This window comes from Typha latifolia, chromosome 5 (genome assembly GCF_019914945.1).
Source record: "Typha latifolia isolate L0001 chromosome 5, TyphaL0001v2, whole genome shotgun sequence".
NCBI lineage: Eukaryota > Viridiplantae > Streptophyta > Magnoliopsida > Poales > Typhaceae > Typha > Typha latifolia.
In genome coordinates this window covers 2,362,692-2,386,957 of record NC_133090.1, presented here as the reverse complement: position 1 = coordinate 2,386,957, position 24,266 = coordinate 2,362,692, and the positions used below count along the sequence as shown (strand labels likewise).

The 24,266-nt window shown below is 37.0% G+C and overlaps 4 protein-coding genes and 1 long non-coding RNA gene across 5 annotated transcripts; 4 read left to right on the top strand and 1 right to left on the bottom strand.

The window, feature by feature from the left end:
• Nucleotides 1-214: 214 nt before the first annotated feature.
• Nucleotides 215-984, bottom strand: LOC140789805 (uncharacterized). The gene is made up of 2 exons (XR_012109255.1): nucleotides 636-984; nucleotides 215-533 (listed from the first exon to the last, which is right to left on the bottom strand). It is a non-coding gene; the product is annotated as an uncharacterized lncRNA (long non-coding RNA).
• LOC140789804 (probable xyloglucan endotransglucosylase/hydrolase protein 32) lies at nucleotides 878-2,966 on the top strand. Its single transcript, XM_073139650.1, has 4 exons — nucleotides 878-1,432; nucleotides 1,534-1,634; nucleotides 1,759-1,976; nucleotides 2,311-2,966. The coding sequence occupies exons 1-4, from the start codon at nucleotides 1,231-1,233 to the stop codon at nucleotides 2,672-2,674; spliced, it is 885 nt and encodes a 294-aa protein (XP_072995751.1). The 5' UTR covers nucleotides 878-1,230; the 3' UTR covers nucleotides 2,675-2,966.
• A 4,157-nt stretch (nucleotides 2,967-7,123) lies between these two features.
• LOC140788169 (uncharacterized) lies at nucleotides 7,124-10,769 on the top strand. Its single transcript, XM_073137312.1, has 4 exons — nucleotides 7,124-7,266; nucleotides 7,346-7,422; nucleotides 8,807-8,902; nucleotides 10,494-10,769. Exons 1-4 carry the CDS (start codon nucleotides 7,263-7,265, stop codon nucleotides 10,578-10,580), a joined length of 264 nt encoding a protein of 87 aa, XP_072993413.1. The 5' UTR covers nucleotides 7,124-7,262; the 3' UTR covers nucleotides 10,581-10,769.
• Nucleotides 10,770-13,913: 3,144 nt separating this feature from the next.
• On the top strand, nucleotides 13,914-17,982 carry LOC140788422 (ACT domain-containing protein ACR10-like). The gene is made up of 5 exons (XM_073137670.1): nucleotides 13,914-14,566; nucleotides 14,711-14,947; nucleotides 15,580-15,685; nucleotides 17,154-17,496; nucleotides 17,752-17,982. Exons 1-5 carry the CDS (start codon nucleotides 14,413-14,415, stop codon nucleotides 17,980-17,982), a joined length of 1,071 nt encoding a protein of 356 aa, XP_072993771.1. The 5' UTR covers nucleotides 13,914-14,412.
• Nucleotides 17,983-19,745: 1,763 nt separating this feature from the next.
• Nucleotides 19,746-21,242, top strand: LOC140789498 (protein RGF1 INDUCIBLE TRANSCRIPTION FACTOR 1-like). Its single transcript, XM_073139214.1, has 3 exons — nucleotides 19,746-20,415; nucleotides 20,514-20,740; nucleotides 20,814-21,242. Exons 1-3 carry the CDS (start codon nucleotides 20,212-20,214, stop codon nucleotides 20,815-20,817), a joined length of 435 nt encoding a protein of 144 aa, XP_072995315.1. The 5' UTR covers nucleotides 19,746-20,211; the 3' UTR covers nucleotides 20,818-21,242.
• The last annotated feature ends 3,024 nt before the right edge of the window (nucleotides 21,243-24,266 follow it).

The following is a 24,266-nucleotide window of genomic DNA, read 5'->3' as shown; positions in this document are numbered from 1 at the left end:
CTTAATTTAAATTTGTTGTACGTAAAATATTTAATGGCTAAAGTGTTTTATGTGCTTATGTGCATCTAATACTAATTTGGCAAAGGGACACACACACACACACACACACACACACACACACACCTTCCTTTCTCCTAGTACGGTTTGCAACGGCTAACCCCAAGACTTATATGCGTCTGGGCATGGGTCTTCTTGAATGTTGTGGAAAGCAAACTATGGAACTATGCATGTCACCTTCTGTAGCTCCCAAGAGGACATTTCTTTGTCCTCCTCCTAAAACATGTCCAGTTGTTTCCCACAACTTAGACTCATCCCAACGGCTATATGCACTACTCGTACATAGTGATTGCTTGTTTTGGTGTTAATAATGCCCACTTCTTTGAGATTTGACAGTGGAAACTCATTTCTTCTATCGGATTCTTTCTTCTTCTTCTTCTTCTTCTTCTTCTTCTTTTTCTTCATTTTTTTCTACTCGAGTTACTGTTCATATGATCAATGCACCCGCTTATCGTACTCTCCCCCAATCTATATGCCTGCAAAATAAAGCGAAGTCTAAGAATAATGGAAAGGTCCTTTGCCACAGTAGCGAGGAAGTTTTTATGAGACCGGTGCAATAATTTAGGAGAGAGATGTACAAGTTCTTGTGATGGAAAGATGCAAGCTAGCTTGTGAGGAGTCCAGTACACCTAAGCTGAACCAAATTGCCTTTCCCACCAGTCCCCTTTGCCACCACTTGGCCACACTGCTACGTTGGCTTCTTGCATCAATTGAGATGGCCCACAAGAGGTTCAATCTGATAGGTCAAGCAAGCAACCCATCAATGATTGGACTGAGATCCAAATGCACAAGTCTTGGAAAAAAGAAAAGAAGAAGAACCCAAGCCCAATGGCTTGAAGTTACCACCGCCAGTGTCCAGTGAGATCTACCCCACACGGCCACCCATCATCAATAGGCCAGGCAGGTTAAAAATGAGAAATGATGGAGGAGTTGGGAGCACATAGTCAGAGTGAGTGCTTGCTCTTTACTGCATTGCTCACCAAACTTTCCCTTGGATTCTTGAGATCCCCATCCCATTCCTTGCCTTAGTTTCTACCCCAACTCTTCTTCTAGCCTTTTTTTTTTGTCTTCATTTTAACCCTCACCCATATCTCTTCCCCTGCTCCTCCTCCTCCTCTCACGCTCCTTCTTAACTTACTATAACCACACACATTGTCACAAGTGTTATCCTTCATGGCTCTCCTCCTCACCCTCCCTTCTCTTCTCCTGCTCTTTCTACACTTGAGCCATGCTCAACCTTCTCCTGGGTACTACCCGAGCTACAGGTTTAGAACTCTGGGATTCTATCATGGATTCAGAAACCTTTGGGGTCCTCAGCATCAAAGAATCTCTGGAGACCAGTCCTCTGCTACAATATGGCTTGATAGGAACTCAGGTCTATTACCATCTACACTTCTTCTTCTTCTTCCTTTTTTCTTTCTTCCTGAATTGCTCCAAAATCTTGATGCAAATGCTTTCAACTTCCGACAATTGTAGGTAGTGGATTCAAGTCGAACCGGCCGTTCCGAAACGGATACTTCGGTGCGTCCATCAAGCTTCAACCTGGATACACTGCAGGAGTGATCACAGCATTCTATGTTAGTAAGCTAAATATGTGTAAATAATTATTCTTTCTTACCTACAAGTATTGATATGTTTGTATGATCGGTAACCCCAACCCCCCCCCCAAAAAAATCTATATATATATATATATATATCAAGCTTTCGAACAACCAAGCGCATCCAGGATTCCACGACGAGGTCGACATCGAGTTCTTAGGGACGACGCCGGGGAAACCATACACATTGCAGACTAATGTATACATCAGGGGCAGCGGCGACGGCAGGATCGTCGGCAGGGAGATGAAGTTCCATCTTTGGTTTGATCCAACTGCGGCATTCCACAATTATGCTATACTATGGAATCCAAATGAGATCGTGTAAGCATCTTCCTTACTACTGCTCTAGACTTTGGAGAATTTACTATTGGAAGTAGCTGTTGTAGTAAATTAGATTCATACGTTGTAGATATATAGTAAGATTTGTTGTGCTTCTATGGTTGTGCATTAATAGTGGTAGGGAGGTACATGGTCTTGAAAGGGATAGGTTTCGGCTATAAATGAGGATAGATCCTTTTGAGGTACAGAGACAGTACTACGATTAGGTAGCAATTCAAGTATATACTTCTAAAAACATTAATACCTTTTGTTATTCTCTTTTGCACATGACTCTTTGATTAATTAATGTGATGAATTGTTGGCATACTATACGTAGATTCTACGTCGACGATGTACCGATACGGCGATACCCGCGTAAGAGCGTCGCCACATACCCGGTCCGGCCGATGTGGCTATACGGCTCCATCTGGGACGCATCCTCATGGGCGACGGAGAACGGAAAGTATAAAGCCGACTACCGGTACCAGCCGTTCGTCGCCCAGTTCACCAGATTCATCATCAGAGGATGCTCCCCCTACTCCCCGCCCCGGTGCCACCCGGTGCCCTCGTCACCGTCCGGCGGCGGGCTCAGCTCCAGCCAATACGCCGCCATGCGGTGGGCCCAGAAGCACTACATGGTGTATAACTACTGCAGGGATTCAAAGAGGGACCATTCCTTAACACCAGAGTGCCGGAGCTGAATTGGCTAACATAAAAAAAGAAGAGCCTTCTCTCAAACACTAGAGTGTCTCCTTTTGCTCATTAATTTCTGCATTTAGTCCTTTGTCCAACCCAATTGTAATGTATCTATCTCAGTGTCTGCAGCTAAGATGCTAGTGGCTGAGATTGGAAAAGAGTGAGAGAGATGTCTTATTATTTGTCAAATATGTTTGTCTGCAATCACTATTGAATAAGTAAACCGTTAGATGGATGGAGTAATGACGTGACATAAAACGTTATTGCTGCTATTATCTATGTGCTTCATTGCTTTCATGGTATGGCTATACAAAGGTTAATGTAATTGTACACTACTTGTGGATTTGTAGAAACTTGGTACAGGGAGGAGAGAGAGAGAGAGAGAGAAGAGACCACCTCCGGGCTTGCACCGACAAGGTGTACTGCAGATGATGCATGGGTCCATGTCATGGATGGAATAGGATCTGATCTTGACTTCTTACCATCATCATGCCAGTAGACTTGTTAATAGTGTATCCCTGTTTGATTGGAAGATAAAAGAAATAAAGGAAAAGTTTATGGTCACTGTAGGTTTCAACACTAAACATTGTTACAAACTTATTTACATGATTAGATAACGTGGACACCATGTAGATATGTCATGGATAATTGCTTTCCAATATAACAATTAATTTCAATAAAGATTGTTAACTCAATGAGCAATTTTTGGTACTCTAAGCAAATTAAAATTAAAGGATTAATATAGAAATCGCTCGTCTATTGGAAGAATTATGTGATGCTAATGCTTTTCCCTACTTTAAATTGTTCACATAGAAAGCAATTTATATTAAACAAACAAAATTGCTGACTCAGACAATGATTTTTTTTAAAGATTAAAACTCCATTAGTTAGATAATTTGTAACTCACCTACTTGGGTACATTGTTTGGTGTGCAAAAAGTGGTGTCCAAGATGAGGTTACATGACCATTTTATTAAAGGAGGCCTCACATGTATATGGAATGAAATCCTTGTAATAAAGTGGTGTAATGACAAAGGAGGCCTCACATGTATATGGAAGGAAATCCTTGTAATAAAGTGTTCATATTAGACAAAGAAGGCCTCACATGTATATGGAAGGAAATCCTTGTAATAAACTGGTGTAATGACTGTCCAAGATGAAGTTACATGACCATTTTATTAAATTTCACAAATGGCTTTAAAACATAGTAGATAGAAAGTTAAAAGAAGGATTTGGGGAATTTAACTTATTATTTCTACTTATTAGATGATCAAATAAAAGACACCAATAACCCTACTACTTATATAATACTTTGTAGTGGGTATTTATGAACCAATGGACACCAAGATAACTTGATGGCAAAGTTTTCTGAAAAGAAGAAAAAAAAAGGATAATTTGATGGCAAAGGACAAGATTGCTTGGTATGTAAGCTGACCAAGGATATATTATTCCTAGATATCTCAATTGAGTAACCTAAGAAGCTGAGAAGGGAGATGCTATGTTTCACTATTCCACTTCATTATTGACAGGGTCTCGCAGGCTAAGTTCAACGCCTACATAAATAGATAAAAAAGATCAAGCATACTTGGCTTTGCATTCTAAGCAAGTCATTTCTGTGGAAACATAGAAGTGAGTTCAAAATAGAGTAACAATCTGACCAAATTGTGCTTGAAATGCATAAAACAACATGACACATTTCAGGGTTGAAGGTAACAATCTGGACTAATTCATTGTAAATAGGAAAATCAAGCAAACTGAAACCAAGCCATTTCACATAGTTGACAAATACATAGTACTGCAACTTGATCACTGAGCAAAAGCTGCCATTATATTATGTCACCACTTGGAGAATAGTTTTTGGAAAGAGTAAAACTTCAAATCCAAGGAGAAATCTAAGATGTTAATGAACTGAAGTTGGCAATACAAGAGAAGTGAAACATTTCTTCCTCAAAAATATAAGTGAAACTTTTCATTAGATCAGAAATACTAAGAGAATGCAACCGTCCTTGCAATTTGTACTGCAAGAAGCAATTACTTAGCATGTTATGGCACCATGTGACCTTTCAGAGTAAGCTTAAATGGTTCTAACTGTTGAAATCAGGGGCACTGTGCTCCCCGGTAACTTGGGGACCAATTTTTGTAGCTCATCCACTAGTTGCTCAAAACAAAAGGTTCATTATCTGGACAATTCTTCAAACCAGTCATGAGAATAAAATGTACGAAGAACTTTATGAGACAACTACTCTACATCACTAATCATGAGAAAAAAGCAAGTCAGATGTCAGCTTTTGTTTCTGGAATCCATGCTAAATACTCTGGTTAGATTTGGAGCTTGCTTCACATGGTTTGTTCTTTTATTAATGAGTCAACTAAGATTCTTCAAAAAATGTACTTTTCTATATCTCTAGTTGAGCCTTCGCTAATGGTGCCCATAGAATACAGAAATAAATCTTTTGAGTTCAGATTTTTATAGAAAGATGAAATTGCAATGATGGACTTTCTCATAAAAGGGAAAATCATAGAGTTCTTATGTTGATGGACTAGATGACTAGCCTTAAATAACTTAATGTCAGAGACAAAGTGGGTTTCATATGGTAATATATGGAAAAATGATAAAAGTTCAGCGTTTACCCTGATGAAAGGAGTTCAGATTTGGACAAGCTATCAAGGGGACTTAAAATAAATAGAAGAGATGAGCAAATGCCATGCCTTAGAGACATAATGCACGAGCATCACCAAAAGCAGGTCGGACTGCTGCAGATAGAAGAAAAAGAAAGTTGACGCCAATGGCAAAGATCCTAGGCCTGTTGTCATGGTGTATTACCATTGGTTGGTATATAGAGGGATGCCAACATTGATATGTTGATTATATGTATATATGAATGACAGTTTGGGGTTTTATAAGTAATCCTTCCTTGCATGCCTCTCCTGTTCTTCAGCAATTAACAGAAGAGATGGTCACTCGCTATAAGAAACTTTTCAAAACTCTAAAGAATTCCTTAGTGGTTCTCCAAAATTCCAAGAATACCATCCTGATAGTTTTTGTGAATCTTTACTTGAATTTACCTGCCGAGTGACTACAGAATATATTCCAATCATGTGAGTATAAGTAAAACTACATAACTCCATATTGGAAGTTATCAACTTGCAGGAAATTCGGTATGCATCAGATACATTCTCTGTTTCCTTGTTTTTAGACTTTCCCTCATTAGATGCATCGTTTTCAATGTATTCATTTGTTGCCTACTTGTTATGGAAAGATCATGATTCCCAGATCATCCATCATAAAAAGACTTTCCTACTAGTGGATGTGTGGTAGTATGCAATGAGGGTCCAGAGAAACATATGACCATGTGATAAATTTAGGTGTTATATTTGTGGGTCTACCTAAGACTATGACAGAGAACAAATCATAGAAGTTTGGGTGTCAGACACTCGTCATAGGACCAAATTTACTAAAACAATCATCAGAGAATGGATCAAATCAGTGACCGAGACGTGCTCTATGAGAAATCTATTGATATATTTTAGCAAACTGCTCCCAATGCATTGTTGATAATTCATTCAAACATCCTCCTAATTGATTAAATTAAGTTCTAAACGTCTCAAATTACACAAAATGGCGATACCTACACACATGCTTCACAAGAAAAATAAACAGTTGTAATCAGTTTCTGTAAGTTTGACTAGTCATGAGTGTTTTTCTTCAAAAGATGTGCCTTCTGTACAATAAAAGCTACAGTGAAGAATTAAGTATTGGTTATATGTGCCAAGAACGAGGACAACAATTCACGGTGGCAAATTAGCAAGCAATTGATGTGCAAGTCTAAGAACGACAAAACACAGCACAACCCGAAAAAAGAAGAAAACAACTTAATCTCGCAGAACGAAACTACCTTGTTTTTACTCGTGCTGTGTGCGTTTGCTCGTGAAACGAACAAGATTCAAGCACACGAGCTTCACTAGTTTATATGGCAAGCTTAAGGTATATAAGAGGCAAACCGGAAAGCTAGGGCTATATAAGTTTATGGGTATACGAATGGGCCGATACAAACCTATGGGCCCAAAGGTCCGACCTGGAAAAGAGCATCATAATGTTATAATTTTGGGTTAAATATAATTTACCCCATTATATTTGGATGAAAATTATTTTACTTTGTATCACTAGGTATCTCTGCACTTTTAATTAACTTGTAATTATTATTCTTTCTGTCCAAAATTAATGATATTTATATCTTTTCAATCTACTATCTCTTATTAGTTTAAATAAAAATTACTTTATCCCCACTAAATTTTTATTTTGTACTATTAAATCTATGTGGGCAAGGTGAGTAATAATACGGAACAAAGTTTAGGGGGTAAAATAATTTTAATCCAAATTTAAGGGGCTAAATGTGTATTTAGCCCTGTAGTTTTCGTCACCAAAAAGTAAATAAATAAAAAATTAAGGAATTCTTCATAAAACCAAGCGTCCAAGCCCCAATACTACTTCCAGATTCGCCTGCGCGTCCCTGGTTCGTTTTCATAGTCTTCTTCTCCTCGCGAAGGGTCAACGAGAGAGATTGAAATCCCAAGGAAGAATACTCTCGCGACAATGGAAAGTGCCATAGATTTCCTCTTATTCCTTCCTTGATTGATTCGATTTGACTAACATAGTGTCCAAATCCGAATTGCAGGTGTGCTTGGCTTGCCTCTTGCCTCTCTTTCTGATCCCGGTGGTCAACGCCTTGCCCTTGCTGTTTCATTTCATCATCGTAAGTTCGATGATCTCTTCCTTCATCTACCAAAAGACATCTCTGAATTTAATTTACTTCTTTTAATATCCTTGTAAACTGGGTCTTGCTCCATGCGGTATTTGTGAATTTAGGTCATAATTGTATCCAATTTGGGGCATAAATTTTGGATCATTATAGGAAATTAACATGGAGTCTGTTTGATTTGTGATGTCGTGTAAGATAACCAGATTCCGTATGGCTTATGATTATTTTTTTAGTTACCTTTTTCTTTTCTTCTTCGGTAATTTTGCTATACTCAAAGGACGACTAGGTCTTAGTGGAATCTTATGGTTATAATGTGAACTTGTAGCAAGACGTATATTACAGTGATAGCTGAAGTTTTAATAGTCAAGAATTCATTGAGCAATGAGTTCGAAGAATTTTTGCATTTGATAGAGTCAGCAAACTTTTGCATTCAGGTTATCTTCAAGACACCTCTATACCATGAGAACCTTTCAAACTCTTGTCGCAACCATCCACAATTGTCTAATCTATGCAGTTCCTTGTTTAAACTAAGATTAATTTTGATATAAAGATCTTGAATTTGTCTAAAAATTACACAGCACTAATCCAAACATTGTGATACTCTTTGAACTCCATTCATGATCCCTATTCTTTTCCTTCCTCTTCCTGCATGTGTATCCTATCGTTTTCCATTAACTTTTGAAGAAACATTTATCTTACTTTATGTTTGGTTAGTCTATCCCTCACTTCACCACACCCTTATCTTCTATCTGCTTGAAATCCTAGCCTTATGAAGAACTCAACATGAAAGCCTTTTTCTTTGGTTCAGTTTACAAAGAAGTGCTGATTTTCTTGAAAGAGTTCTCACCCCATTCACATTTAAATTTAGCTCTTATAGGATAGGTGTATCCTATTTTTCTTATCCTACCCTGATTTTCGTTGGACTTGTGAACTTTTACATCGAAAAGCATGATTTGAGATAAAATATTCTGTTGCTTCCTTTGCCTTTACAAACCCTAATTATTACTCATGTGACATTTTTGTTCTATGAATTTATTCACAAGTGTGCTAAAACTTGAAAATACATTTATGTGTACCTTCTGAATAATGGAGCATATACTTATTGTTGCACTAATGTATATATCCTTGATGGCCAACTATATGCTTTAGATTATCTGAATCCAAGTAAGTATCAGATTTTTGTTTCCATTGTTTTATTATTTATTTTACCCTGCCTATTCAAAAGGATATCCACATTGGATGATCGACTACGACCTCACTATATGATGTTGCCATCATGATGTAATCACCATGAGTGGTAGTTTGTAAGCTTTTTCTCTTTTCTATGAGACTCCATTCTAGACTATCTATGACCATATGTTTCATACAATATATGCAGAGCAAAGTGTATCGGCTATTTGGATGGGAATATAGGAAGCCTGTCAGAGCCCCACCTGCTTGTCCATACAAGCCTGTAGCACAGAAGAATGTCGAAGTAAGTTCTACATCCACGCTCTTTTCCCTCTTAAGATTTGTACAAGCAGATCTCTTCATTGGCTAGATTCTGTCATTTCCTGTAAGTTGATAAACTTGTTTAGTTTTCCTCTCTTTTTTTTTTCCTTCACACAAATAAAAATAGAAGACTTCATTTCATAATCCAAAGTTTATTCTCAAATGCTGCATAGATATGATTGTAATCAGATCAAGTGTCAGACTAGTTGATTCCAAGGTCAATATTATTCATATGGAACAGAGAAAATATTGTAAAGCCATTCATGCTAAAGTGCAAATGGATAATAAAAACTTTTTCATATTTTGGTGAATAAGCATTGATGTTGTAATATCGAAAATTATTATTTCATAATTTTATTGCAGTACAAAACAAAAACTAGTAATCTTGACAGAAATAATTGAACATGTTAATGTTTTTTATTTCCTTCAAGTTTTGGAATAATCTTCTGGTTCATCTCTTTAGCTATTTTAGCTGCAATGATGACTGGAATTCCCTGAACCTTTTCTTTAGCTTTTTGTATCATATAGACTTCAAGCATAAGAAATTTCCAACTTTCTTATAGGTAACTAGGTCTCTTGCCTAGCACCAATCTTAGGGAGTTGATCTGTTGGCAATAGGACTTTTGCTGTTAATCAAAGTTTTACTAATTCTATGGAGTATCCTTCCTAATGATTTGATGGGAAAATATTGATGATCATGTTGTTTGTGGGGGTGATGGTCGCGATGATGTCAACAAAATGGCATTTTGATTAATTTATTTGGAGTATATATGCTGATGCTTTTAAATTAAAAAAGGTACATATCTGAAGACTTGAGTTTCGGAAATGTCAATGTGGATTGAAACTGAGTGGTCACTTTTTTGGCTTGTTATCAAGATTTTGAGAATAGTCTTCACTAGAGAATCCAAACTTGCTAACTCTCCCATGATACAACATAGCATGACGTGCTGACTTATGCTGATGTAAACGTGAAACATGACCTAAACTTCTAAGAAACATTAATTTTTATATACCATTTGTTTTTCTACTGGATAGTAGAACATCTAAACCTGAACACTTTTAGCTACTGGAATATTATTAGTTTAGTTCTGAAGATTTGAGGTGATATAATGCTTGCTTGTTAGTGTTCAAATTATTAATAGATAAGAGAGTTCTTAGCTGGGTTGCAACTTGTCATTAGAGTTGTCTTGTGACAAGGCTACCTCAAGTGACAAACATTCAATTACTTCTGCAATACTTCTTTATGAAGCAACTGGTTGGTATGGATCACCATACTGGCTGTCATTTTCATCCTTACTGTCATGCCAACCAACATGCTAAGCTTGATTTCAGCTAATTCGTTTGTCACAGCCCGATGAATTTACTTTCCTCATTTTCTAAGCCTATGCAGAGCCCGCTGGCTTTCCTAATTCCATGTTCTTCTCATAAGATGAATCTAATTTCATTATCTCGCCTTTTGGTTCTTCTTGGCTCTTGCTATCTTAATTTCTCCTCTGCTTAATTAGAAGAACTAAAAATGTTTTACATCAAGATCTTGCTTTATTAATAATTTATGTCTCTTTGGATCTATGCAGGGTGGTGGCGAGGCAAAGGCAGTAATAGAGGCAAAAGTGGTAGCAAAACCGCATGAAGCTATTGTAGACGGTGATAAAGGAGAATGAAGCTGCATGTATTACAGATTTAGTTTGCTATTGTGCAAGTCCTTGAAATATGTTCGTGTTAGAACAAATTTATCATAAGCGTAGTTTCTGGATACCTTAAGAATTCCTTGCAAGTTGCGACGTGATTAAACGTTTTAAGAGATGTCTATTTTAAGAAATATAGTATTTTGGACTGGATTGGATTGGCAATGGGTTTCTGATTATGTACAATGTACATACATACACATACATATATATGTATATATATATATATATATATACCTCGTCTGATTGGCGTATAAATATCTTTTATTTGCAAATTAACTCTTTTATTTATAAATAGCATTCAAACATCACTCTCATTTTAGAAATGTCAACCTGTATAACTTTAAATTATGCATATTTTTTATTTAGGAATGTGATAAAATGTGTAGAAATTCGTTATTCACATTTAAGGTTTATACACCAATTAAACGAGTCATATACATGAATATAAAATGGATTATAAACAGGTTTAACAAATAGGTTAGTTCAATTTATATGAGTTATTTAGATTATACATAAATTTATTTGCATGGAGTAGGTTAGAACTTAAATGAGTTTAACGATCAAAATAATAAACACTAAAATATAACCGGTTCAACAATTTGTTTGGTGAGAGCCAATTCACTTATGATTCAAATTTAATTATATTATAAATCCATTAATAATTCCCACCCTCGTCAAGGTCCGGCTTTTCAAATCTCACACATACTCTCTGGAATAAGAGACCACCAATCATCTATTCTTTCACTCTCGTGTGACATTCACCCTTTGGGACTTTGTGAGATCAACCTCTACGGGTAATCTCAATTTTGAGAACAGATGGTCGGAAGGTCTCTAGCTCTGTGAAGGTGAGAGGATGCCTAATAAAGATAAAACTTGGCTCCACTGGTGCATGATTGTTCTCCTCAGGAACATTTGGAAATATAGAAATCATGTTCATTTTAATAATGACTGAGAAGAAATCAAGAAGGTTTGGCTTGTATTCTATCCCTAACTAATGCTTATCATGACCAGTTAAATGTCGAAAGCATAAAACCAATCCCTACTCCTAAAGTAGCTATGCATCGGGAACCTCCTCGGGTGGATAAAGGTTAATTGTGACGGTTCATTTGTGAATAGTGCGGAAGCCGGAAGAGATTAGATTTATCGTCCGACAGCCTGATGGAACTATATCTCTTGCAGGTGTAGATGTGGACGATACAATTCGCCTATTAGTGCCTGAGGCATCGGCAATACGGGAAGCGCGTTCATTTGTGAATAGTGCGGAAGCCGGAAGAGATTAAATTCATCGTCCGACAGCCTGATGGAACTATATCTCTTGCAGGTGTAGATGTGGACGGTACAATTCACCTATTAGTGCCTGAAGCATCGGCAATACGGGAAGCGCTGATTGGTATTCAACAAAAAAATTACACCAACTTATGAATTGAGACTGACTCTTCCACCCTTGTCGGCATTTTGCAACGTGGCAAGAAGCCACATTAGTCCTTAATATCCACTATTGACGATATTATTCACCAAACTAATAATTGTAAAGTTAGTCACACTTATCAGAAAATCAACCTAGCTGCGGACTGACTAACTAACCGCGGTATAGAAGCTTAGGCTTCGGGTGTACTTGGGATAAAAAATATCCTCTAGAGTTTAGACATATTTTGGTCTCCAATACTTCGGGGGAGACGTTCGGTTAATCTATAAAATCTCTTTTCTTTTATAAATAAAAAAAATCTCACACGATCTTGCTCCATTTCCGAGCCCACTACTGACAGCTACTCAATCCACGTGTTCGGACACATGAATCTAGCTTAGATCTTGGCATAATAAATGTCAATTTAATACTGCTGCTCTCATCACAGCCCTCCATCTGTAATCCAACGGCCCTTACCGATTAATATGAGGCCCATCCATTTTCCTAGGCCTTAAAACTATTCCTTTCAATCACATTCACCTGCCTCCTAATTATTTCACCATCAACTAAGAAAGAACTTTGAAGGAAAGCTAGCCAAATCTATAAAACTTGTACTTTATGATATTTTCTTTTTTTCTTTTTTATTTTTTAATTTTATACTCCAAGCAATAGTTGTGCAATATTAGGCCTGAAGATAGATAAGATCAAAGGAAAAGGATATGATCAATATATAATATAATCCAAGCTTCAATCTGATGTACATTTTGGGCCCCACCCATTGTCTGCCTCCATGACAATGCATTGAGGACCAAATAAAGATTCCATGCAAAGGTTTAATGCTTCCTTATAAAATAGTCATTTTGGAAGCTAAGATAGCAACGTTACCAACTTTTGAATAGTTTTAATTTCTACTCTTGTGTTTGTTTCTTGAAGCAAAAATACCTAACCTTCCATGTCACAGAGAGATATAAAAATAGATAGGATTAGTATATGAGAGAGTAGGTTAGATCTGAATTCATGACCTTGCATTATTTTTTTTCTTTATTTAATTTCTCATATTAGATAAATAAATTGTTAGAATCTAATTCGCAGCCGCCCAAACAAAAATGCTAACTAATCAGTATTTTTATTGGCAAACAATTTTTTTTCTTAACTACTGAAAAGTTAAATTAAAAAAAATTATATATATAAAACGCTCATCTGTTCGGGGACTAGTACCAAACAAGAACATTAAATTGATTAGTATTTTTGCTTAAAAATAAAATATTAATTAGTTCAATATTTTTATTAAGACTATAGAAAATTAGACCCATTTTAATAGTCTATTTCAGTAAAAATAAATGGTAACAAGGGCTAGTTTGGTCAAAAACTCCTAAAATCATCATTTTGACGTATAAGGTGGCGAGACAAAGCAATTATTCGAGTAGTGAGTTACTTATATATCGTGAAATTCTCCTGGCAAACGATATATTGCGTGTCACGTAGACCGCTGATGACAAAAGTGTGGAGCTTTATAGACACAGATAATCTAAATTATTAAAAAGTTAAGTGAAGTGATTACATTCTAATGACTATATAGACAGGTGGAATTCCTCCTGGATTATTCTTCACATAGAATCTAGTGCCCACCTAACTCGAATGGACGATCCCTCTCTTTCCACATTTATTTTTAGTAAAAAAGTAAATTTATCATCTTAAAGGGCGTAAAAATGCTTTCAATATCCAAAAGATATCTAGAATCAATCTAGTAATAAGGACAACAATAATATTTAGAGGATGTCCTGGTTTATATAAAAAGATTGTTATATTAGAGTCAACGCAATTAGAATTGTCAGATATATATTATGATTTATTTTTATAGAAAAATAAGCTCAGTTGTTCTAACATGGTTATCGGAGAGAGTTGGGCACTTGAGCTTATTATCCAAACTATAACATGTGGACTCTATAATTATTTTTTAAAAAAAGAAAGTTTTTACTATGATAATTTAGATTATTTCCTTTACTTCAAAGTTCAAAATCCAAAAGAAAAAGGAAAAGAAGAAAAAGTTAGATTATTCCCTATTGAAGTACTTAATTTGTCCTATGTAATCGATCGTTTTCTTTGTTTCCATATCTCACGGGAGACCACAGGTGGAGACAAGAACTCCACTCCTGTGCTCTTCTTCTTAATTATTATTTTTTGTTCCATTTATTAGTATTAGTTTTGTTGAGGGAAAGCAAACTTTCGAGATTTCAAGAGACCACAACAAGCAGGCTGGTGGTCTTCTTATTTTAGAACACTTCCCAGTTCCCAGTTCCCACCACCCAGGAGCCAGGAGCTGAGAGGAAAATGGTACAGAAGGAGAGGGGCAAGCAGAAAGGAATGCCTTTCGATGTAGAGTAGAAGAGGAAGAAGGAGATGGGCATACCAAGCGACGATGTAGTACTAATCCGGCAACCGGAGAGAGCTGGAGAGCCAAGCGAGATCACCGTCAGTTGCCCCGACAAGACCGGCCTTGGATGCGACCTCTGTCGTGTGATCCTCCTCTTCGAGCTGAGCATTGTCAGGGGAGGTAAGAAACTAAAAACCCAATTCGACCCTTTTGTTAAAAACTCGATTTTGATGCGTCAAAAGGTGAACCCACCTCGCTATTCTTCGAAGTCTCTTGAAATTTGTTACAAAAGAGCATTCTTTTTTCCTTTTCCCGTTGTTGTAGATGTGAGCACGGATGGCAAGTGGTGTTACATAGTGTTTTGGGTGGTGGGGAGAGGAAGGAAGGCGACGAGGTGGGGATTGTTGAAGAAGAGGCTGTTGGGTGTTTGCCCGCTAGTATTGCTACCGTTGGGGATTGAGAGCTACTACTCTAAACAGCAGGATGTGATGGGGAATGCGCAGCAAACTCAAGTGTTTCTGCTTAAGTTCTCCTGCTATGATAGAACTGGTCTCTTACATGGTAATTTCTTGCTTCTCTTCTTCCTAGCTATTATTCTTGTCGAGTTTTGCCTTGTGAATGTTTAAGCTTACCACTTGATGGAAATGTTTTGCTTGGTTTGAGAATTAACGTATGTTCACTAGGGTGCTATATTGATTGGTTTATTATCTTTGTTCATTTGGATCCATGTTCAAAGATCTCTTCGAACTTCTTTTAGTTCCAAGCATTTACCAGTTTTGAGAAGTTAAAGTCTTAAGAGTAATCGATTTTTTGCAGAATAGCTTACTCGCACTGTTCATTTTAAGTTCTCTGACAGATAAGTCTTTCCTGTTCTTTTGTAGTTGCAAAACTTTGAAGTATTAGCATTTGTAATTGTAAAATACTTGGGTTATTAGGTGTGAAAGAATTTCTTTGTTGGGAAAGAAAAGATGTTAAAGATCTCTGTCTACCCAATGGAACAGAAACATGCCTGCAAATTCAATATTCGCTACCATATTATAGACTAGATTAATCCAAATTTATGCCACACTCTTTCCTTGCACAGATTTTGATTCAATTAATCTCTTTCAAGTGTTGCTATGAGTAGGATTAGGTTTTTGTCCTTGAAAGAAAAATCTATTAGAAGATATTTGTTTATATGTGGATCTTGACAGATGTGACCCAAGTACTATGTGACCTCGAGCTCACAATCAGAACGGTGAAGGTTTCTGTCACACCTAATGGGAGAGTCATGGACCTCTTCTTCATCACTGATAACAGGTATCATAATATCGATTAAACATTATACTCTTTGGACCAGACCACATGACAATAACATTTGTTTTCTACTTTTCTCTTAACATATTTTATGTTAGCATCCATGCTAATCGATCTGCTGATATTTTGGATGTCTACATTTTTTTTAAAATTTATTTTGTGGGTTGGAGGTGGTTGCTTTAGCTGGATTACTGACTCAAACTAAAATATCCATTGTGTGCTGTAGTGTTGATATTGTGTCAACCATTTGGAGACTATTGACAAGATGGGCAAATCTGACTGTAAAAATATTTTAAGGAGTTTGAATCAATAGCATATAAGATCCTTTTGTTAGAGGTCCTATGTTTCCAATAGGCTTAAATACCTCATATGTGGAAGATGAGATCTAGTTTTGACATCCTCAGTGATTCGTAATTTTTATTCTTAATCTCTATCACTGTTGCATTTCTGTCATTTTCTGACAATTGTTCTGAAGTTTGCTATGTTTTAAGTAGCATGCTGAGGGATATTTGAATATATAATCCCTTTTGTCATATTTCAAAATCTTTCTCCATGCATATCTTCCCTTGTGTTGTCCATGAAACAAATCAAAGATCTTCCACAAGAAAATACTTGACAAAGTAATAGTTCCTAGACAGTAAGAATTATGTATACTGATGTACGGACAGTATACAATTGCACATTATGTATATTTTCTCAAATGCCGGAATAAATATTTCAATATGTATTCCTTCCACGTCATATGTTATGTCTTAGTTCATTTACAGTAGAGTGAAGGCTTCAAGGCTTATTTAAAACAGGAAGGTGCTATAATCCTAGGATTAATCCAACGACATGATTAAAAAAAGGCTCATGCAGACTTAGTTTGTAGTATATGAACTCTGAGAAGAGCATTTAACAATTTGATTTTTTAGGTAACTAATTATTAACTCTGAGAATAGTTAATATAAAGCCATATAAGAAGCTATGCTTAAGAGATTTTCACCTTAAGTGTTTATTGCAGCATATTTCGTGCTGGTTCAAACGCCCTAATCATCATATACTTTTCATCTTCATCATGATGCTGCCTAGGGTGACTCTAATATCCATATATACATTTATAACAAGTGTCGCTTTTAGCAGAAGGCAACCATTAGCAAACTTTTGCCCATTCAAACTTTCTTTATCTACTCTTTTCATAGATATAACATTCCTACATTTTGTTGAATAAACCGGTATGATTTTTGTGTATACACTGCTACTATTCTTTTTCTTTAGCTCCTATTTTTTTTCTTTTATGTTTCATGGATTAACTTAGTGCGATATTTTACATATATCCAACTTTTTGATCCTTAATAGTGGATAAAATTTTCCTTGGCATACGTATCGAAGAATTGCCATTGTTTTATGAGTTCTGAATTTAATGTGCTTTCTTCAGTATCTACTTATTACTGAGTGAGGTTATAGTATTATAATATGTACATTGGATCAGGGAACTTCTTCACACAAAGAGCAGAAAGGATGAGGCATGTGATCAACTGAGGACAGTTTTAGGTGACTGCATGACAAGTTGTGAAATTGAATTGGCTAGTGAAGATATGTCAGCTTGCCTTCAAGCTTCTTCCACTCTTCCCCCTTCGATCACAGAACAGATGTTTAGCCTAGAGCTTCAAGAAGTGCCATCTGGCAGGCCATCTCGTTTCGTGTCTGATAGTGTATCCATCACGATAGATAACTCTCTAAGTCCCGGCCATACGCTTATACAGATCCAGTGTGGTGACCACAAGGGCATACTGTATGACATCATGAGGACTCTGAAGGATTACAACATCCAGGTAAATACTTAAAAAAATATCAAAGAGGAACCAAGAAAGCTTGACAAAACCTGAGGGCTATAATTATGTTTTGGCTAGTTAGGACGATTGGAACGTAGTTGATTGGGCCACAAGGGTATGTTTATATTCTGAAAACTAAACCAGGCGATAAGATTATTATCACAGTTTTGCTTTTAATCAGCTAAATCTTAGCACTACTCTCCTGTTATTTTTATTCTTGTTTTAAACTGAGATACAAAACCATTTCCTTGTCAGATTTCTTATGGCCGATTTTACACCAGCCAAAATGGGAATTGCGACATAGATTTGTTTGTGATACAAAAGGACGGGAAAAAGATGATTGACTCACACAAACAGAAGGCATTATGCTCTCGCCTGAGAATGGAGCTATTCCAACCGCTCCGTGTAAATCTGGTCAACCGAGGGCCCGACGCAGAGCTTTTAGTAGCAAACCCAGTTGAATTATCAGACCCTTTTCTTTCCTAGAATACCTTGCATCATCTTCTATACGTTCCTCTAAATTTACCCTAAATAATGTCGTCCAAGATTAGAATCTCTAAATCATTGGTGTCACTGTCACTAAACTCTACTTACGGGTACAGTGTGAGGTACCTATTAAAGTGTGGAAACTAAAAGATAATTTTATCACAACACACACCAAAAAAAAAAAAAAAACCTACATTTTGTCTTTTCTATTATTTGATCTTATTTTTGGCTTTTAATGTCTCAATATTCTTAGAATAGTTTTCTTAATTGACGATTATTATATGGATAAGTTAAATTAAATGATTTTATATAGACCATTTTATTAACTTTTGAAATATCTCTTATGTTAGTTTTTTGTTAACAAAAAGACCACATGATTATCATGCTGATCAATTTTAAGCCCTCTAAGGACCATTTTTTTTTATCATCTAGAAGATAAAAGTTAAGGGTAAGATGATAATTTAATAGTTAAGACGGTCGAAAATGTCACCAAAAAAGTAAAATAAAATAAGGGGCCTACTTGAATATGAGCTGCAGTCCATGAATGTTGGTGTAATTAACACCAAATTAACAGTCCATGCAAAATAACAATATAACCCATGAGTAAGTATTTAAAGGTTAAGACAAAAGAGAAAAAAAAAGGGGGGGGAATTAGCGAGTATAATTTTTGAGGTATTAAAAGATAAAATAAAGAGGTTATATAATAAATATTTATAAAAATAAAGCCTGAATAATTAACAAAGAGTAAAAGATAGTTGTTTTCTTTCTTAGAAATTTTATAAATCACACCTTATATTTTATCTATTTTATAATTCACACCCCGTCTTTGAGAATTTTATAATCCAACCCTTATTTTTTTTATAATTTTTATTTAACACTCTCCGTTAATTTAAACGGTACCGGCAAAAAGAATATTCTATTATAATATATAAAATAATTTATAAATATCTAAATGATTGGTGCCTTTATTTTTCTTTTGTAAATTAACCTTCTTTCTACGAGAGGCATCTCAATCTGCATATGAAATTTCGTATTGAGGGGTTTTTGATGCGAATCCAGTTGATAGGTGCAGTGCACATGTCAACCCCTCTCCCGGTGGGACCCATTCAATGGGTTAGAAAGTGGGTTATTACGCAAATGCAAATAGAGGGGTAAAAATGTGAAATGTATCGAGAGAAAGACTCTATATATTATGAAATAAAAAAGACAATTAACTCACCTTATCATCCTATGGATAGGATTACAGTGTGCTCAAATTATATCCTTGTAGTAGTACTCGTAACAAACACCCTAACATTTAGGATGAGATTCGAGCACAGTGGATTATTAATCAGTCAGGGGACTGATAGATAGGACTTTGACATCTGAGCTACGGTCAAATTGATAATTTAGTTAGATTTATCAAAAGTATTACAATTCCGATTTCCGAAGCTCCAAAGCCAATTTTAGAATTCAGTGTGTTTCTATTTCAGGAAATTTTGGGTAGTTGTCGCTCCCTGTTCACTCAAATCTACCTGTAACCCAATCGCAGGTGCACTTTCCTTCCTGAGACGGCCGCCTTCCCATCCGCCATCCGCCATCCGCCATCCGCAACACACGAAACACCGGTTCCGCGCTACGTGGGCATTTTTACCGAGTCCGGACTCGAACTGGGCCCCGCATCTTATTAATACGCTCGACGCATCGGATAGCGAAACGTCACCAAATACCAAACGTCCCCTGTGTTTGGGACTAAATAGCTGTTCGTTGCCATCTGGGCATTGAAAAGGGTAGTATCACCTACGAAGCGACGCCAAGAGGGATCCAACGGTCAGGAGGTCCGTCCAAGGCGCTACAAGGAATCCGAACCGTCCATTACTTTTATTTTATTTTCATTTAGTAGTTAGAATTAAATAGTTGATATGTTGAGGTCTTTAATGTAAACTGGGGGTATAAATTTTGAAGGGTAGGTACGTAAAAAGGGAAAGAAGGGTGGGTTTCTTTTTCATTAAGGCCGTCTCTCTCTCCCTTGTCCGAGACGTTGTTGCTGTGTTGTTGTTGTTGTTGAGTTGTAAGTTATCTATCTCACAGCTCTCCCACGCTTCTCCAAATTCCCCCAATTCATTACCAATTCCTCCCCCCCTCAATTCGCTTAATCTAATCTCTATTCGACCCACATTGCGATCGGGGCCGGTGGATCGAGTGGGGTTGGGTGGTCGTGGTCGACGGACGGTTGATGTGGAGGCGGCGATGATGATGAGGAGGGTGGCGGCAGAGTCGCACGTGCCGCCGTGGCTGGAGGCGCTCCTGACGACCCAGTTTTTCGCCACGTGTCCAGACCACGCCGACGCCGCCCGGAGCGAGTCCAACCTCTTCTGCCTCGACTGCCCCGCCGCCGCCGCCTTCTGCTTCTACTGCCGCTCCCGCTCCCACTCCTCCCACCGCGTCATCCAGGTCAGTCGAAGACGTCAAACCCCATTCCTCCCTCCCCCCACCCCCATTAACTGATCGAGATCTCATCCGGGCCGCTGATCGTATCCCGACGGTTGCAGATCCGGCGGTCGTCGTACCACGACGTGGTCCGCGTCTCCGAGGTGGAGCGGTCGCTCGACGTCAGCGGCGTCCAGACCTACGTCATCAACAGCGCCCGCGTCGTCTTCCTCAACGAGCGGCCCCAGCCCCGCGGCGGCGCCGGCAAGCCCGCCGCCTCCCCCACACGTGCGAGATCTGCTCCCGTTCCCTCCTCGACCCCTTCCGCTTCTGCTCCCTCGGCTGCAAGGTATGTGTACAAGCAATCCCCTCCACCTCACGCTTCAAGATTCGTGCTTCTAACCCACCCCTCCGACACGCAGCTAGTGGGCACAAAGAGAACACTCAGCGGCGGCGAGGCCAGCGGGAGCCGGGGAGGTAATCCCACCGTGGGATCAGCGCACCGCGACGGCGCCGCGCGGCCACCTCAGCCCAGCTCCAGGCGGCGGAAGGGAGTACCCCACCGCGCGCCGTTCAATTCTTGAGACCCGCGACGAGGAATAAAGAGAAAGTGCACAGCAAAGTTAACCAGAGGAAGAGAGAGAGAGAGAGAGAGAAAAAAAAAAAAAGAAGAAGAAAAAAAAAAAGGTTAACCGAATTCGTAAGTTTATTTTTCCTATTTCGACACTGTGATTAAATTTTTATTTTTATTTTTATTTTTATTTTTATTTTTTCCTTCACTCGTATTCCGATTGGTTGGAGGATGGTTCTTGTTGTACTTGCGTGAATAAGAGCAGAGTTGCAGGAATAAAGATTTGGGAATTCTATTGGAGGGTAGGCCATGGGTAGGACCTAGAGGCCCTAAACCACCACATGGACGGTGGGTTCGCTAAAAACATAGCGGAGTGTTCTAGAAGTTACTTCACAAGTATGCTATCGAGGTGTAGAATTTCCTACGTGGCAGATATTATTTAAGACCGTCTTAATTATGTTATCTTTATAATTAAACATGATTATAGCTACACCCTTCCCTTCCCTTCCCCTTGTAAAAAATATCATGTGACACTGGACTGACTGAGATGTACGTTACAAGAAATTCTAATCATCTAGTGTAGAGTGTTTATAATGGCTGTAATTTGTATAGAATCATCTCTAGGAAATTATAGTCGTTGATAATTATTCTGGATAGAGTACTTGTGAGGGCTTATAGCAGTGGTTACTTTTCCGGCATTGGGAATCACACCTTTTGGCCGTGCTTGTGGGATTATACGGTGGTTGGATCGCGAGACGGCTCTCCTTGTTTTGGGGCCCATCACTTTGGTATGTGAACTGGCTTGCGAAAGGTTAAAGGAGGTGGAAGGACCACTCTATGGAAGGGAAGTCCATTTGATGCATGAGAGGAGGACCACCACCATTGACAAGGAAAGGAGGGAGTAAATTAAAGGAGACACTTAAACTAATGGAAATGGTCTTTCTTTACTCCCCCCCTTTTTTTTTAATATATATATATATAATTAATCTTTTCCTCAATTTGATATTAGAGTTGTCCTTGTTTGTTGCTAACTTGTGTCCATTTGGCATCTCATGCCACTAGTGATGGTGCGTATGTGATGTCATATGGATTGCAATCATAATTCCCTGTAGTACATGTGCTGCTTTGAGCTGTTCTATAAATGATTCATTACTCTATTCTTGTTTGCTTTCAAGAATATTTACAAATGGGAAGATATATTTTATACCCCTATGGATAGGTTATAATTTTAAGTGTCTAGTTTTATTTCGTGTCACTTAGATAGTTTTAATCTATATGTAAAAAGACCAATATGTCTTTTTTCTATTTTACATCAACTAATTAGGGGTGATTTACACACACAAAAATAGAGTATATTATACTTGTATTTTTACAAATTTCACAGTTTTATTTAGTGTAGATCGTAGTTAATTTACATAATTCATAGTTTTACTTATATTAATTAGTAAACATTTCATTAGTTCACGTCGACAAAATAGTAATTTTTTAAATAAATAGACTAATTTATAGTTATTTTATGTAGTTCATCAATATATATGTGAGAGAGTAAATACTAATTATCATCCTAGTTTTCTTAGAGACATAATGATATAATTTAGTTTATAAAAAAAAAGTTACACTATATTAAATGCCTAGCAAACTTCTCTCTGAAAGATAAAATAGGAAAAACAATTTAATATGCAACGAAATTGTAAATTGGGCATGAGTGACAAAATAGAAAACTTGATATGTTTTTGATGTAAATCAACCACTAATTACGAAAGTGATTTTCTTTTTTGTGAAAAAACTTTTTGTCGTATGCTTATTTATTATAAAATTTCTAAGGATAAAATGATTAAAAGTTTAACAATTTTAATAGAAAATTTTTTTATCACAAATTTAATAGTTTAAATAGATTAAAAACCACAAGGAGGTTGAAAATAGCATAAATAAAATTTCGGAAAGACACTTTAGAATTTGACTGAATTATAAGGAATAAAATATATTTTCCCATTTCAAGAATATTTTATTAAAAGTAGATGTATTTTATGTGTATTATTTGTTGGTATGAAATTTGTAAATTGGGTATGACATAATATACATTGAGGCAGGCATAGACAGATGTAAAAAAAATTGTTGAGTAAAATCAGATATATAGATAGATATAATCATAATTAACTGTGGAATTGGTGGAAATTAAGGTATACTATTATCTCCCCAAAATAACAAGTCTTATGAACTATTAATAGGAAATCTAATGATCAAAAGTATGTCATAATATCACTTGCTTTCTTTGTTTACCAAATTAACATGCATTACAGTAAGAGAAAAAGTATATCACATGTATGCCTCATGTGACAAGCTGTATAACTTAGTTGTAGATTCTAACAATGTTCCTAATAAGTAGACATCACCATTATATATTTTTCCATCCATCATTAAGGTGAGATTTCCTTACAACATGGAAGATTTGGTAGGCATTAACTCTTCTTCACATTCTATAATAAATTAAACGAGTACTGTAGGTTACGTTGAGTTGCAGAAAGCAATTTGATTTAACTGATCAACTTCCAATAATTGTAATTTTCTATATTCTGTACTTCTACTCCACTGGATCGGATTAGATGGCATCATATTGTCTAAAGAATTTGGTTTAGGTCAACTAAGGATGGTTGCAAATTTTACCAAATTAACTTCTAGGCAACGACCACGTTCAAGTTTTGGCTAAATTATAAATTTTTTTTAGGGAAAGCCTTTCTCCTGACGCTCTATATTTTTAATAGTTACAAATTAAGCCATATATTTTATGAAACAGTTATAAAAAATATTCTAGATTAAGTTAATAGTAACATCGTTTAGATAGATCATAGATAGCATAAAAATAAATATTTCATTGTGTTTTCGTTCTTCTTTCTTCTGGAGTATGATAAGATTTTACTCTCTTCCTGAGCCATAATCATAAGAAGTAGCAAACTGAAACCCCGCTCAAAAAATAAAAATGAGCACTTCTCCAACCTCTTTCCTTTTCACCAAGAGGTATTATTAGTATAGTTAATTTAAGGGATAATTCTACTTGGAATCTCGGAGTTATTACCTCTCCTCTCACCTCAACACCTTCGCCAACATCTTCATTGCCAGCGCCGGCGTCTTCATGCGTATCGGATGGCTATCCGGCTCCACTGTTCTCCTCCTCGATGGCGATGGGGCCGGCTATGGTGGTGAAGGTGACGAAGGGGTTGCCGCGCGTGGAGGGAGAAGAAGCGGAGAGAGTTCGAGGATGACGCTGAGATCATGGAAGGAGGGAGATGAGATGGTTGGGAGATAG

What these genes read in the sequence shown, in the direction of transcription:
- LOC140788422 (XM_073137670.1), top strand. Translation starts at nt 14,413, where the DNA reads ATGGGCATACCAAGCGACGATGTAGTACTAATCCGGCAACCGGAGAGA. An exon ending in TTCTTCATCACTGATAACAG is followed by an intron (nt 15,686 to 17,153) that starts GTATCATAATAT and finishes ACATTGGATCAG; the next exon opens with GGAACTTCTTCACACAAAGA. An exon ending in TGAAGGATTACAACATCCAG is followed by an intron (nt 17,497 to 17,751) that starts GTAAATACTTAA and finishes TTTCCTTGTCAG; the next exon opens with ATTTCTTATGGCCGATTTTA.
- LOC140789804 (XM_073139650.1), top strand. Translation starts at nt 1,231, where the DNA reads ATGGCTCTCCTCCTCACCCTCCCTTCTCTTCTCCTGCTCTTTCTACAC. An exon ending in GAGTGATCACAGCATTCTAT is followed by an intron (nt 1,635 to 1,758) that starts GTTAGTAAGCTA and finishes ATATATATCAAG; the next exon opens with CTTTCGAACAACCAAGCGCA. An exon ending in TGGAATCCAAATGAGATCGT is followed by an intron (nt 1,977 to 2,310) that starts GTAAGCATCTTC and finishes TACTATACGTAG; the next exon opens with ATTCTACGTCGACGATGTAC.
- LOC140788169 (XM_073137312.1), top strand. An exon ending in TGCTGTTTCATTTCATCATC is followed by an intron (nt 7,423 to 8,806) that starts GTAAGTTCGATG and finishes CAATATATGCAG; the next exon opens with AGCAAAGTGTATCGGCTATT. An exon ending in TAGCACAGAAGAATGTCGAA is followed by an intron (nt 8,903 to 10,493) that starts GTAAGTTCTACA and finishes GGATCTATGCAG; the next exon opens with GGTGGTGGCGAGGCAAAGGC.
- LOC140789498 (XM_073139214.1), top strand. Translation starts at nt 20,212, where the DNA reads ATGATGATGAGGAGGGTGGCGGCAGAGTCGCACGTGCCGCCGTGGCTG. An exon ending in CCTCCCACCGCGTCATCCAG is followed by an intron (nt 20,416 to 20,513) that starts GTCAGTCGAAGA and finishes CGACGGTTGCAG; the next exon opens with ATCCGGCGGTCGTCGTACCA.